Genomic DNA, 14,763 nt, shown 5'->3' with positions numbered 1-14,763 from the left:
CAATAATAACAAAAACAATGATAAAGAACAAGGGCAACAAAAGAGAAAAAAGTAGCCTCCAGGAGCAGTAGATTTGTAGTGCAGGCACCCAGCCCACTCAGTGATAACCCTGGAGGAAAAAAAAGAAAGAAATTCTGGGTCAGTAGGATATATGATAGTCACTAGGATACAATGCTATTTTGTCATGAATGAGACTCAGGTCAGCCTGGACTCCAAAGGAAACTTTGGTGCTGTGGTCTCTTTCACTCTGCATGTATCCACTTACAGCACACCTAAAGTAGTCAGTCATTGAGACAGAAAGTCTCTATGTGTGGATGCCAAGGACTGGGAGAGGGAAGGGATGTGAGTGGGTAATGGTACTGAACTTATTTATTTTTTTTTGCCTCCAGGGTTATCACTGGGGCTTGGTGCCAGCACCATAAATCCATTGCTTCTAATGGCCATTTTTTTTATTGGATAGGACAGAGAGAGAGAGAGAAATTGAGAGAGGAGGGAAGATACAAAGGGAGAAAGATAAGACACCTGCAGACCTACTTTACCACTTGTGAAGCTTTCTCCCTACAGGTGGGGAGCCAGGGGGTCAAACCAAGATCCCTGTTTGCTATGTGTCCTTAGCGCAGTGCACCACCGCCTGCCTCCTCCTGAATTTGTTTTACAAAATAAGTTCTGGAGACTGATGGAGGTGATGAGTCCACAATGTGAACGAACTTAACAACACTGAACTGGACACATATAATGATGGCAAATGTTATATTCTAAGTATTTTACAACAGAGGGAGAACAGGAAGGACGAGAGAAAGGAAGTCTGGTCCAAATAATATATTTAGTTAACAGTGGGGCCAATCAAAAACCCAAAGTAGGACAGTTTAAAGAACAAGCTAGTTATGGGTCAGGGAAAGAACTCAGCCTGTTAGAGCATCAACTTAATTGTATGCCTGAAGCCCCAGATGCCCCAGGTTCAATTCCTGGCACTACCTTAAGCCAGAACTGAGCAGTACTCTGGCTTTCATTCTTGGCATTCTCTTTAGGAAGAAAGGGTAGACTACTTATGACTTTGTGGGTAGAAATTTATCCCTTGAAGACTAAATATATGAGGCAAAACATATATACCATGAATAGCAAGGTGGTTCAACAGGTAGACTGCAGGCCCTTCCTTGTAGGGGAGGGGCACCTGGGTCTAATTCTTGACACTACCCTGCTGGCTGTTCTGGTCTTTCTCTTGCATAACTAATTAACCAGATAAATAAAAGTAAACAGTGCGGTCTGAAAGGTGAATGAAGTGCTGGACTGGACTCTCAAGCATAAAGTCCTGAGTTTGATTCCCAGCAGTACATGTACCAGAGTAGTGTTTGGTTATCTTTCTCTCTTCTGATCTTTCTCATTAATAAATAAATTAAAATGAAAAAAGGTAAACAGAATTCCCATGGGCTGAGGAGAAAGCAATCATTTAAAAAAAGGGGAAGACAGATAAAAATAGTGGACAAAGTACTGGCATGTTACAATGTTTCAATCTGTATTTCTTAATTATTTTGTTGTCTAACTCACAAGCATCAATGTGTCCCTTTAGGAAACTGAATGAATAATATGTAGGTCACCACTTAGAAGAGGAACAGCTGGCAGGGACTTCCGGAGGCAGAGCTATGAGCAGCAGATCGCTTTCTCTCCTCTCCTCTCCTTTCCTGGATCAACTAGGAATACCAAAGGAGACCACCCGGGACCGAAACAAGACAGGACTAGAATGACCACAGGAACCCAGTAAATCACCCGTGAGTACAAACACGTGTGGCTGGTGACAGAGAGGAGAGAGGGGCCTAAGGAGAGATTAAGTGACTGCTAACAGTTCAGCAGTTTATCAGTTGAGACACCACCTCCAGTCTGCTCCACCAACAAGGAGACAGCTGAAGGGAGGAGAGGACTCCGCAAAGACTCACCAAGTGCAACTCTGAGTCTCCATTGCTACTACCCTCAGAATCTGGAGCAGCGACAGGAAGGGACACCAGGGGACAGAGATCTAACCAGGACACTCAGAAGACTTATACCTCGGTGGCATAGCTGAGGGGCTGTGAAAGTCTCTTTGCATAACCACTGGATTATCTCTGCCATACCCTGCTTTATCTCTTGGTCAGGAGTCAGTGATTAAGCTAAGAAGCCTATGGATAGTTTAAAAGCCCTCAGGCTCCCATAGCCTTCAGGGAAGGAAAAAAAAAAAAGAAAGGCTTTTAAACCACTGAGCTCCAACTCAGGGATTGAAATAACTGTTAACTTCCACCACTGTGAACCCTTTAATTAACTTACTTAGACACAAGTCAATCCAGGCAATAGTGATCAATAATTTGAAAAGTACTGATAAAGGGAACTCATATCATAATATATAAAATAGTTAAAACAACAAAAAAAATATTGAAGAATCGAACCAGGACAAGAGTCCAGCTAAAAGTCCTCCAGAGGGTGAAGCACAAAACGAGTTCAACATCCAAACATTAGCTAAGGAAATAATAACAGGAGTGAGTAAAGAATTTGAAAAAATTATTATCAGAAATACAGGAACAACAAATGAGAATATGGAAGAAAATACTAATTATCTCATGGTTATTAGAGAGCTGAAAGCTGAAATCGCTGAGCTAAGAATGCAACTAGCTGAACAAACTAAAACAGTATCAGAGCAGGGCAACAAAATAGATGAACTCCAGAAAACAGTAGAGAGCAGAGAGAATAGAATCAATGAGGCTAAAGACAGAATTAGCAAGATTGAGGATGAATTAGAGACAACTAAAAAAGAAGAGATCTCAAAAAGAGATTAAGAGATGCTGAAAACAACAACAGAGTCCTATGGGATGACTTCAAAAGAAACAATATATGCATTATTGGCATACCAGAGGAAGAAAGAGAAGGAGAGGAAGAAAGCATTTTCCAGGCCATAATAGCCGAAAACTTCTCTAGTCTAAACAACATCAAAGACATAAAAATTCAAGAAGCCCAGAGGGTCCCAAACAGAATTAACCCAGACCTAAAGACACCAAGACATATCATACTTAGAATGGAAAAGAATAAGGATAAAGAAAGGATCCTGAAGGCTGCAAGAGAAAAACAAAGAGTCACCTACAAAGGAAAACCCTAAGATTAGCAGCAGACTTCTCCATACAAACACTACAGGCCAGAAGAGAAAGGCAAGATATCTATCAAGTGCTCAATGAGAAAGGCTTTCAACCAAGAATAGTATATCCTGCTAGACTGTCATTCAGACTAGGAGGCATCAAAACCTTCTCAGACAAGCAACAGTTGAAGGAAGCAACCATCACCAAGCCTGCCCTGCAAGAAGTTCTGAAAGGTCTCCTATAAACAACCAGACCACCACAAATAGGACATATATCAAAACACTAAAACTCTACAAGAATGGCGTTAAAATATCTTCAATCTTTGATATCAATAAATGTCAATGGCCTGAATTCACCTATTAAAAGACACAGAGTAGGAAGATGGATCAGAAAACACAACCCAACAATATGCTGTTTGCAGGAAACCCACCTAACTCAACAAGACAAACACAGACTTAGAGTGAAAGGATGGAAAACTATCATACAAGCCAATGGCCCACAAAAAAGGGCAGGAACATCTATTCTCATATCTGACATGATAGACTTTAAAATAGATAAGATTTAAAAAGATAGGAATGGATACTACTTAATGCTCAGAGGGACAGTCAATCAAGAGGACTTAACAATTATTAACATCTATGCACCCAATGAGAAGCCATCTAAATACATCAAATGTCTACTGAAAGAGCTACAGCAATATATTAACAGTAACACAATCATAGTAGGGGACTTCAACACCCCACTCTCAACTTGACAGATCATCCAGGCAGAAAATCAATAAAGACATAAGGGAGCTAAATGAAGAGATAGATAAACTAGAACTATTGGACATTTTCAGAGTCATTCATCCCAAGAAACTGGAATATACATTTTACTCAAATTCACATGGGTCATTCTCAAGGATAGACCATATATTAGACCACAAAGATAGCATCAGCCAATTCAAGAGCATTGAAATCATCCCAAGCATCTTCTCAGACCACAGTGGAATTAAAGTAACACTTAACAATCAACAAAAGATTAGTAACAGTCCCAAAATGGGGAAGCTCAACAGTACACTTCTTAACAACTTCTGGGTCAAAGAGGAAATCAAGGAAGAAATCAAAATGTTTCGAGAGTTCAATGAAAATGAAGACACAAGCTATCAAAATATCTGGGACACAGCTAAAGCAGTCCTAAGAGGGAAGTTCATAGCTATACAAGCACACATTAGGAAACAAGAAAAAGCACAAATAAACAGCCTGATTGCACATCTTAAAGACCTAGAAGAAGAAGAACAAAGGAACCCTAAAGCAACCAGAAGGACAGAAATCACTAACGTTAGGGCAGAAATAAATAACATTGAGAATAGGAAAACCATACAAAAGATCAACGAAAGTAAATGTTGGTTCTTCGAAAGAATAAACAAAATCGACAAACCTTTAGCCAGACTCAAAACAAAAAAGGGAGAAGACCCAATAAATCGGATAGTAAATGAAAGAGGAGATATCACAACAGACCCCGCAGAAATTAAACATATCATGCGAGGCTTCTATGAACAACTATATGCCACCAAGCTAGAGAACCTGGAAGAAATGGACAATGGACGATTTCCTAGATACCTACCAACTTCCAAAACTAAGTAAAGAGGAAGTGGATAACATGAACAGGCCCATCACAGCTAATGAAATTGAAACAGTTATCAAAAATCTACCCAAAAGGGAGTCTGGCTGTAGCGCAGCGGGTTAAGCGCAGGTGGCGCAAAGCACAAGGACTGGCATAAGGATCCCAGTTCGAACCCCGGCTCCCCACCTGCAGGGGAGTCGCTTCACAGGCGGTGAAGCAGGTCTGCAGGTGTCTATCTTTATCTCCCCGTCTTCTCCTCCTCTCTCCGTTTCTCTCTGTCCTATCCAACAACGACGACAACAACAATAACTACAACAATAAAACAACAAGGGCAACAAAAGGGAATAAATAAAATAAAATATTTTTTTTAAAAAATCTACCCAAAAATAAGTCTTGGACCAGATGGTTTTACAAATGAATTCTACAAAACCTTCAAAGAAGAACTAATACCTCTACTTTTAAAAGTCTTCCAGAAGATTGAAGACACTGGAATACTCCCTGCCAGCTTCTATGAAGCCAACATCACCCTGATACCAAAAGCAGACAGGGACACAACCAAAAAAGAAAACTACAGATCAATATCTCTGATGAACACAGATGCGAAAATATTGAACAAAATTCTAGCCAACCGGATACAGCAGTATATCACAAAGATTGTTCATCATGACCAAGTGGGGTTTATCCCAGGCATACAAAGTTGGTTTAATACACGTAAATCAATCAATCTGATCCACCACATCAAAAGCAAGACCAAAAACCACATGGTCATATCAATAGATGCAGAGAAAGCCTTTGATAAAATCCAACATCCCTTTATGATCAAAACACTACAAGAAATGGGAATAGATGGAAAATTCCTGAAGACAGTGTAGTCTATATATAGCAAACCTACAGCCAACATCATACTCAATGGTGAAAAACTGGAAGCATTTCCCCTCAGATCAGGTACTAGACAGGGCTGCCCACTATCACCATTACTATTCAACATAGTGTTGGAAGTTCTTGCCATAGCAATCAGGCAGGAGCAAGGAATTAAAGGCATACAGATTGGAAGAGAAGAAGTCAAACTCTCCTTATTTGCAGATGACATGATAGTATACATGGAAAATCCTAAGGAATCCAGCAAGAAGCTTTTGGAAATCATCAGGCAATACAGTAAGGTGTCAGGCTACAAAATTAACATTCACAAGTCAGTGGCATTCCTCTATGCAAACACTAAGTTGGAAGAAACTGAAATCCAGAAATCAATTCCTTTTACTATAGCAACAAAAACAATAAATTATCTAGGAGTAAACCTAACCAAAGAAGTGAAAGACTTGTATACTGAAAATTATGAGTCACTACTCAAAGAAACTGAAAAAGACACAAAGAAGTGGAAAGATATCCATGTTCATGGGTTGGAAGAATTAACATCATCAAAATGAATATATTACCCAGAGCCATCTACAAATTTAATGCTATCCCCATCAAGATCCCAAGCACATTTTTTAGAAGAATAGAACAAATGCTACAAATGTTTATCTGGAACCAGAAAAGACCTAGAATTGCCAAAACAATCTTGAGAAAAAAGAACAAAACTGGAGGCATCACATTTCCAGATCTCAAACTGTATTATAGGGCCATTGTCATCAAAACTGCTTGGTACTGGAACATGAATAGACACACTGACGAGTGGAATAGAATTGAGAGCCCAGAAATGAGGCCCCACACCTATGGACATCTAATCTTTGACAAAGGGGCCCAGACTATTCAATGGGGAAAGCAGAGTCTCTTCAACAAATGGTGTTGGAAACAATGGGTTGAAACATGCAGAAGAATGAAACTGAATCACTGTATTTCACTGAATACAAAAGTAAATTCCAAGTGGATCAAGGACTTGGATGTTAGACCACAAACTATCAAATACTTAGAGGAAAATATTGGCAGAACTCTTTTCCACATAAATTTTAAAGACATTTTCAATGAAACGAATCCAATCACAAAGAAGACTAAGACAAACATAAACCTATGGGACTATATCAAATTAAAAAGCTCCTTCACAGCAAAAGAAACCACTACCCAAACCAAGAGACCCCTCACAGAATGGGAGAAGATCTTTACATGTCATACATCAGACAAGAGTTTAATAACCAACATATATAAAGAGCTTGCCAGACTCAACAACAAGACAACAAATAAGCCCATCCAAAAATGGGGGGAGGACTTGGACAGAATACTCACCACAGAAGAGATCCAAAAGGCCGAGAAACACATGAAAAAATGCTCCAAGTCTCTGATTGTCAGAGAAATGCAAATCAAGACAACGAGATATCACTTCACTACTGTGAGAATGTCATACATCAGAAAAGGCAACAGCAGCAAATGCTGGAGAGGCTGTGGGGTCAAAGGAACCCTCCTACACTGCTGGTGGGAATGTCAATTGGTACAACCTCTGTGGAGAACAATCTGGAGAACTCTCAGAAGGCTAGAAATGGACCTACCCTATGACCCTGCAATTCCTCTCCTGGGGATATATCCTAAGGAACTCAACACATCCATCCAAAAAGATCTGTGTACACATATGTTCTTGGCAGCACAATTTGTAATAGCCAAAACCTGGAAGCAACCCAGGTATCCAACAACAGATGAGTGGCTGAGCAAGTTGTGGTCTATATACACAATGGAATACTACTCAGCTGTAAAAAATGGTGACTTCACCGTTTTCAGCTGATCTTGGATGGGCCTTGAAAAAATCATGTTGAGTGAAATAAGTCAGAAACAGAAGGATGAATATGGGATGATCTCACTCTCAGGCAGAAGTTGAAAAACAAGATCAGAAAAGAAAACACAAGTAGAACCTGAAATGGAATTGGTGTGTCACACCAAAGTAAAAGACTCTGGGGTGGGTGGGCGGAGAGAATACAGATCCAAGAAGGATGACAAAGGACCTAGTGGGGCTTGTATTGTTATATGGGAAACTGGGGAATGTTATGCATTTACAAACTATTGTCTTTACTGTTGAATGTAAAACATTAATTCCCCAATAAAGAAATAAATTTAAAAGAAAAAAACATTAATTCCCCAATAAATAAATAAATAAATAAATAAATAAATAAGAAGAGAAACAGCTAACAAATTGTTTTAAAACATCGGCTCAAAGAGCACAGGACTTGCACAGCTGAGGCTCTATCTTTGGCATTACATGAGCCAGAATGGTGCTGTAGCTTTTCTATCTTAAATTAAATAGTTCCCCTTGTTTGGAGACTTCCCTATTCTTTATCCCTCTGGGAGTATGGACCAAAATTCCTTTTGGGGTGCAGAGGTAGAAATTCTGGCTTCTGTAATTGCTTCTTTACTTTCCCTCTATTTCTAAAAGAACTATTTAAGAGTAAGTCACATTCTGACACTGCAGCTCTTTCTATTTTGGATAGTTCTTGTAGGTGAAAACTGTCCAGCATGAATCTTTAGTGTACTGCTTCTTTAACTCAGCAGGACACTCTCCAGTTCTGTGTTGTAGTATGGGTATTATTTTATTTTTATGGCTAAACAACGGCACTTTGTGTGGCCAGACACACTGCTGTTTTTCTTTTTCCTTTCTTTTTTTAAATTTAAGATTTTTACTTATTTTTTTGTAAGAAAGACAGGAGGAGAGAGCGAACCAGACATCACTGTGGTACATATGCCGCTGGAGACGTACTCAGGACCTCATGCTTAGAGTCCAATTTTTTATCAACTGTGCAACATGCTGTTTTTCTACATATGCGTTGATAAGACATTTGGCCTATTCCACTTTTTGATTATCGTGAATAATGAACTTTCCTGAACAAGTTTCTGTGTAGGTATGTTTTTATTTTTCTTGGACAGAAACCTGGAAGTGGAATTGCTGGCCACAGGACTTCATTCTTCATCTTCTAAGAAGCAGCCACTGTCCCAAGTAGTGGTACCATTTTCATACTTCCACTAGCAACACATGCAGATTGCAACTTCTCCACATCCATGCCAAACACAACCAACTTCATTGTACTTTTAAAGTGACTTCTCTTTCTATAAAAGGCATTTAAGTGGATTCATGTCGACTTAACACCAAACATAAAATGAAAGTAAAACCACATCTACAAACTTTCTCATAACTTAGGAAAAATAAGAGTCATGCTCTGTGCCACTGGAAGAAACCACCATTTCCTTTTCTATGGGAACTCCCTACTTGTAAAATAAATAAATGGTATTGGATAAAGGTAAATAAGTGTCCAAAAAAAAATTTCCTGAAACAAGTTACTCATCAATCAAATTGCAGTGGTCCGGGAGGTGGCACAGTGATAAAGCTTTGGACTCTTAAGCATGAGGTCCCGAGTTTGATACCCGGCAGCACATGTGCCAGAGTGATTGATGTCTGGTTCTTTCTCTCTCCTCCTATCTTTCTCATAAATAAATAAAATCTTTAAAATCTTTTTTTTTTTTTTTTAAGTCAAATTGCAGAAAATACTGCATGCCACTGTTTCGGAAATCTCTCCTACAGATCACAGGCCCGGTTGAACACTTGGCTAAGTTGGGGCACCTCCTTTCTATCTTCCTATGTGATGTCTATGGAAACAGTATTCTCCCTTTGTTTATCCATGTATCTCCTGATGATTCTGTGCCAGCAGCAATCTGTGTCTGGGTACTTGTGTTGCTAACTTCTGGAAAGGCCTTCTGTGGTGCCACCCAAGCACCTGAAACAAAGCCTTTAGCACAAATGATGGATGCTGCTACCTCATGCATGAACCTCAGGTCAGGCCCCTGAACCAGTTTATGAACAGTACTAACCAAGAGTGACTACAAATACATGGAACAGCCATACATGTCCCCATTGCTCTAGTCTACAAATTTTGGAGTCAAACGAACATCCTCTCAATACACACCATGTAGAAAAGAAGTCTTCTGCTTAAATTTAAATAACCTGAAATATTGACATTTAAAATGCCAGAACTCTGTAAGTGTTACAAGTGCACTATATGTAATGTACTGCAGAATGATCTGCATACTTTGTTGGCTGTGCTGCTGCTCATTGTGAGAAGTTTGTACTCCTGTAGGCACAGTCACCATAAGTCTAAGTCACTTGGAACACCACTCTGCTGGCAGCAATGACAGCAAACACACAGCAGGCCCAGTGCAATACCGTTTCCCATCCCACCTCAATACAAGGCCATTTCTGCTCTTGGAAGTGGGTGGTTCAAGGGCCACTCCAAGTTTAGAGCTGTCCTCTTCATACTCCACCATGACCAAGGAGCCTACCCTCCCCTACTACCTGTGCAGCCCCCAATCTCTCATCAAATGACTCAAAGACTGAAGGTTCACCCCCTTCTCTGCCTTCAAAGCCCCCTTTCCTTCTGGCTTCACAGCAGTGTTCTGGATCCAGGAGAAAGAAGTCTGGCCTCTGGAGCAGGAGGACTTTGAGGCACTAAAGAGAGTGAAAGCATATATTTTGTACCTTTAACCTGGCCTCTGAATGGTATGGAATTTGGTATTGGTGGAAGAAGAGTGGATAATGGTGTCACAACATCTGGAAAAGAAGTACAGGAAGTTCTTGTGAACTTTAGGCTGTGCATGCAGGAAGCTGGCTCAGTGAGCAAAGTCATCTATGGGCAGAGGAAAATTCAGGGAGGAGGAAACATCTTCCTACCTGTCCAAGGAAATGCTCAGCCATAAGACATGTGCCTAAACTATTGCTGCACATCAAAGAAATCCTTCCAGACTGGAAAATTTTACTTCCATTTCTATAATTTTTTTTTCAAATTTTCAACAAGACTTGTCCAATTACCATTTGTACAGCCTCATCAAGCCCCTTCAAGAGAAGAAAATTTCTCTAAGCTGGCTATAAATCCATCCCCATAAAAGACATATTTTTGATTATTCTCCTTACCAGGGTGGCAAATGACAAAAGTCAACACCTGGAGCACTTGGCCTTATAAGAAGGACCAGTTAAAAAAGTATCATTATTCTCTATTTTCAGCTTATGGGTCTGTTGTAAATGGGAGAGCCTGGAAGTGACCAGTCTGGCTCCCTGCAAATTTGTCATTAAATGATGAGAGAACCAATCAAAGGACTCTAGTGTAGAACCTCAATGCTGCCACCACCACAACCATATCATGGCCTGGCTCCCAAAAACACCACACAAGGCTATAGACTGAACCACTGTCACATCATATTTCAGGAGCTGAGGCCTTATTAATGGGCCACACAAAGGCCCCTCCCTTGGAGAATTACCTTTCATGAAGAATCGGCAGGTGGGGCGAGGCCTCACCTTCCTGTCACTGGGATCCTTCACCTCACCCTCTTCTAGATCATCATCCTGAAAGAGAGGACAGGTGATTGAGGAAGGAATCACTACTTTAATAAGGGGGGGTGAGGCAGGAGAGGGGCTGCTCTAGCTGGGCTCCCCACCCAGGATACTTGCATAGGTCCTAGATATCCTGATGTCCCTCTCTCCCTCCTTCCCCTCTCCTTTCTTTCCTAATGTCCCTTCTTTCCTCCTCTTTCTTTCTTTTAAAATATATTTTATTTACTTATTAATGATAAAGATAGGAGAAGAGAAAAGAACAAGACATCACTGGTACATGTGATGCTGGGGACTGAACTTGGGACCTCATGCTTGAGAGTCTATGCTTTATCTACTGTGCCACCTCCCGGACCACTTTTCTTTATGGTTTACAGTATAGTCCCTTTTTTTTCTCTCAACTCTTACCAAAGGTCTGTGTCCCCACCCCCACAGATAACCACTATAGTTCTCCCACTGTCTTAGATATAGGTTGACACTCCCCCCACATTCATATGTTCAATTCTTTATATTCTGTGTATGAGTGAAACCATTCTGTAGTTGTCTTGATATCCATTTCTCAACCTCAGATCCACCCCCACATAGTGGTAGAGTCTCAGATGTGTTGACAAACATAATGCATTAACCACTTCACAAAGTATAGGACACTGGTCACATGGGTTTCAGTTATTCCTTATTTGGGACAGGAGACTTTTTCTTGTTCCATTAACATTCACAGCAAATGTTATTTGCTTCACATTTTTAACATGCTGTATTTAAAATTTATGAATCAAAATAGTCTGTTTTCTTAAAATTAAACACTAAGTTCTATCATAATTTAAAAGCGGGGGGGAGGGAAGAAGTGGCTCAGGCTAGATGTCACCTGGTTAGATTTGTGCCCCCCACCTCCTCAACACACACCAGATCCAGGCCTTTTTTTCTTGAGGTGGACAGCAGGAACTAGAGAAAAAGAAATCTTCATGTGAGCGTATGGGACTATGGGCCTGACTACTTTTCTGAGAGATAGTGAGTAGATGCAAGGTCCATTTGCTTTTCTTAGGTGTGGCTTTTCACATAGGTAGGAGACTACCAATGACATGAGAAGCACCAAGATGATGCTCACTTTATCCAGAGCAGCTGCTATAAATGGTTGGTCTAATCCAGAGTGAAAATCCTATTCCCGCCACCCAGTAAGTGGCACCTGCCAAAAGGCGTGTGTGTGTGTGTGTGTGTGTGTGTGTGTGTTGTGGTGTGTTGGGAGGAGGGGGTTCCTATAGTCCAGATACTATCACAAGCAACTCAAGGCTTTATATACAAGTTGTGTTGTTTAGATAAAATAACCCAAAGGTTTGTTGTACAAGCTAATATCACAGTCACGAAAACTACCAAGGAACCAGAGCGTTGGGGAGTGTGAAGGTGACTGCCCCTAAATCAGCTATCTCACTTGTCTCAATGAGTTGAATGTAAGGGGGATAAGGAGGATGAAACCCAACAGAAAAGTGGGGACTGAGTCAAGCAGAGAAGTGGTTGGCTTCAGACTCTTGCACACAGCTACTTCTAGAATTCAGGGTGGGTGCATGCAGGTGAGCAGAAAGGGGCCACGAGAATGGTCATTATATAGGTATAAGCCATACTCTACATTTCTCCCTTGTGAGACCATCCAGGTAGCTCTTCTAAGAGCAAACTTATACATGGTATGGGGAAAACATTTAGGATGTATACTTCCCATAGAACCACCAGTGACTCCAGAGGGATGGAAACTCCAGGAAAAGGTAGCTCATATCCCAAGCACACCCTCTGCATCCCTCAGTTCTTGGGACAAGGCATGGGATGTGCTGAGGAATGCCAACAGTGCATCTGGAAAAAGTGGAGTGGGGTCTGGTGGGAACACAGCAATTGTGCTAATAGATATTCAACAGGAAGGAAGGTCTGGAGTGGGACAGAGAGCAGGCAAGATTCACCCAAGGGAAGTCAGTTATTTATGTACAGCTGGAAACATCACAAAACAGACAAAAGAGAAGGAAATATCTAGAGTCTTTTCAGTTTCAAGAACATGACAAGAACTGAGACTTCAGGATGGTCATAGCCGAACTAAACTCAAGTGTTATTTAAAGACAGAGGGAAAATTGCAATTTCAATTGTTAAACAAAACAGAATAACTACACACTTAGAACTTAAAGAAAAAAAAAAGTTGGGGGATGGGGTGGGGTGGAAAAGAAAAAAAAAGGTGGGGGATGGGGTGGAGGCATTGTAATCTGATCTAGACAGTAGCAGCAGACTGACATGAGGGTCCATGGAGGTTCTGCCTGTACCAACTGGCAGACAGAAGGCTCTGGATCTAGCCTACTTCTTGATCTTTAGCACTTACTAATTGCTATGGTGACTGCTCCCAGAACAATCCTCTTACTCTGCTGCACTCCTCTGACCTCACCTCCTTGTTCAGAGATGAAAAAAGCCACTCAGTTAAATCCCATGATAAATTCCCAGGGTCAGCTCAGGGCACCAAGAACCTGCAGGCCCATATCACTACTAAGCATACTCACATCGATCTCCCCATCATCGATTTCCCCGTCATCATCCTCTTTTTTTTTCTCCTTGCCAGGCTCCAGGGGCTCCTTGTCTTCCACGCTAAGTGCACCTGCCTGGCCCTCCTCCCCTGGAGCACCTTCTCCCTTGTCCTCATCCTCCTCGCCCCCAGCCTTCTCAACCTCATCATCCTGTGCAGTGGGCACTGGCTCCTCAGGGACCTCCTCATCATAATCTAGTTCATGCTCATCCAGTTCCCTGGTGACCGAGGAGGCCTCGTCCCTCAGGTCACTGGTGTGGTCTTCCTCCCCTGCGTCCTGCTCCTCTGCCCGAGGGGGGCTGGCTGGATCCCTGCTCAATGTCTGAGCCTCTGAGTCCTGGTCCTCCTGGTCAGAGTGACTCTCCTCTTCCTCCTGGCTCAGCCCTGGGCCAGCATTTTCCTCATCCTCCAAGTCAGAAGCCTTCCCCCCAGCTCCGTCCAAATCCTGTTCAGATCCGCTTTCCCTCAGAATGTCATCATCTGAGAGACTTGGCTGTTCCTCTTCTTCGTCCTCTGGAGAGCGAGGGTCCCTGTCAGGGCTCTCGGCCACATCCATCGGTACCCACCGTTCTGCAAAATAAGGCAAAGAAGCACATAGTTAGCATGAGGACACATTCATGCTGGTTCCAGCCCCAGTCTTGTGTTCATGTGGCCTTGAGCAGCATCTCTGGATCCCAGACCCCGGTCTGCCACTGCTGCCAGCTGTCCTGCCACACATGCACACACAGCTAAGTTGGGCAGAGCCTCACACCTGCACAACTTGGTATACACATCTCCCACGTGTCACCAACCATACAGATGCAGTAAGACCAGTACCATGAGGAACTGTCATTTATATTCTAGGGTGAGCTATCCTTGAAGTTCAAGAAAATTTGCATTATGAAACAAAAAGAAGAAGAAAAAGGATCAAAGGCTTATGGCTGGTCATCTTTCAGGAGTCATCTGGAAGGGTCTGGAGCAGAAGTCTGGTTAAGTCTTTAGGTGTCCCGGACTGAGGTTTCTTATTTCTAAAAATAGTCATAAAGTATCGCCCCACAATTTCCTCAGTGATTCTGAAAATGTAGGTCTGTCTGTTGGGGTAGTTAGTAGAGTCCAGAAGGAATCCTACTCCCTCCAAGCCCTGATTTAAGAGGGAAAGAACTCTGACAGAGCACTGACTTATTTCAGGAGAGAGCTTCCATAAAAGACAAAATCAGTCTGGTGATTTCTTAAAAATTTCACTACTA

The 14,763-nt window shown here is 41.7% G+C and overlaps 1 protein-coding gene across 2 annotated transcripts in view; it reads right to left on the bottom strand.

Moving 5' to 3' along the window:
• The window catches only part of ZC3H18 (zinc finger CCCH-type containing 18), a 49,125-nt gene extending 34,993 nt beyond the window's left edge, over positions 1-14,132 (bottom strand). The window contains exons 1-3 of one of the 2 annotated variants that reach the window (XM_060183944.1): positions 13,515-14,132; positions 10,923-11,007; positions 10,147-10,218 (exon numbers count right to left, since the gene is read on the bottom strand). In XM_060183944.1, the coding sequence (XP_060039927.1) occupies positions 10,147-10,218; positions 10,923-11,007; positions 13,515-14,093 (736 nt within the window). In that variant the 5' untranslated portion in view covers positions 14,094-14,132. The remainder of the gene's footprint in view (positions 1-10,146; positions 10,219-10,922; positions 11,008-13,514) is intronic. The other variant, XM_060183945.1, reaches the window with a different exon arrangement.
• Between the last annotated feature and the right edge of the window lie 631 nt (positions 14,133-14,763).

The sequence above is a fragment of the Erinaceus europaeus genome, unplaced genomic scaffold, assembly GCF_950295315.1.
Source record: "Erinaceus europaeus unplaced genomic scaffold, mEriEur2.1 scaffold_630, whole genome shotgun sequence".
NCBI classification, from domain to species: Eukaryota; Metazoa; Chordata; class Mammalia; order Eulipotyphla; family Erinaceidae; genus Erinaceus; species Erinaceus europaeus.
This window is presented reverse-complemented; position numbering and strand designations above follow the sequence as displayed.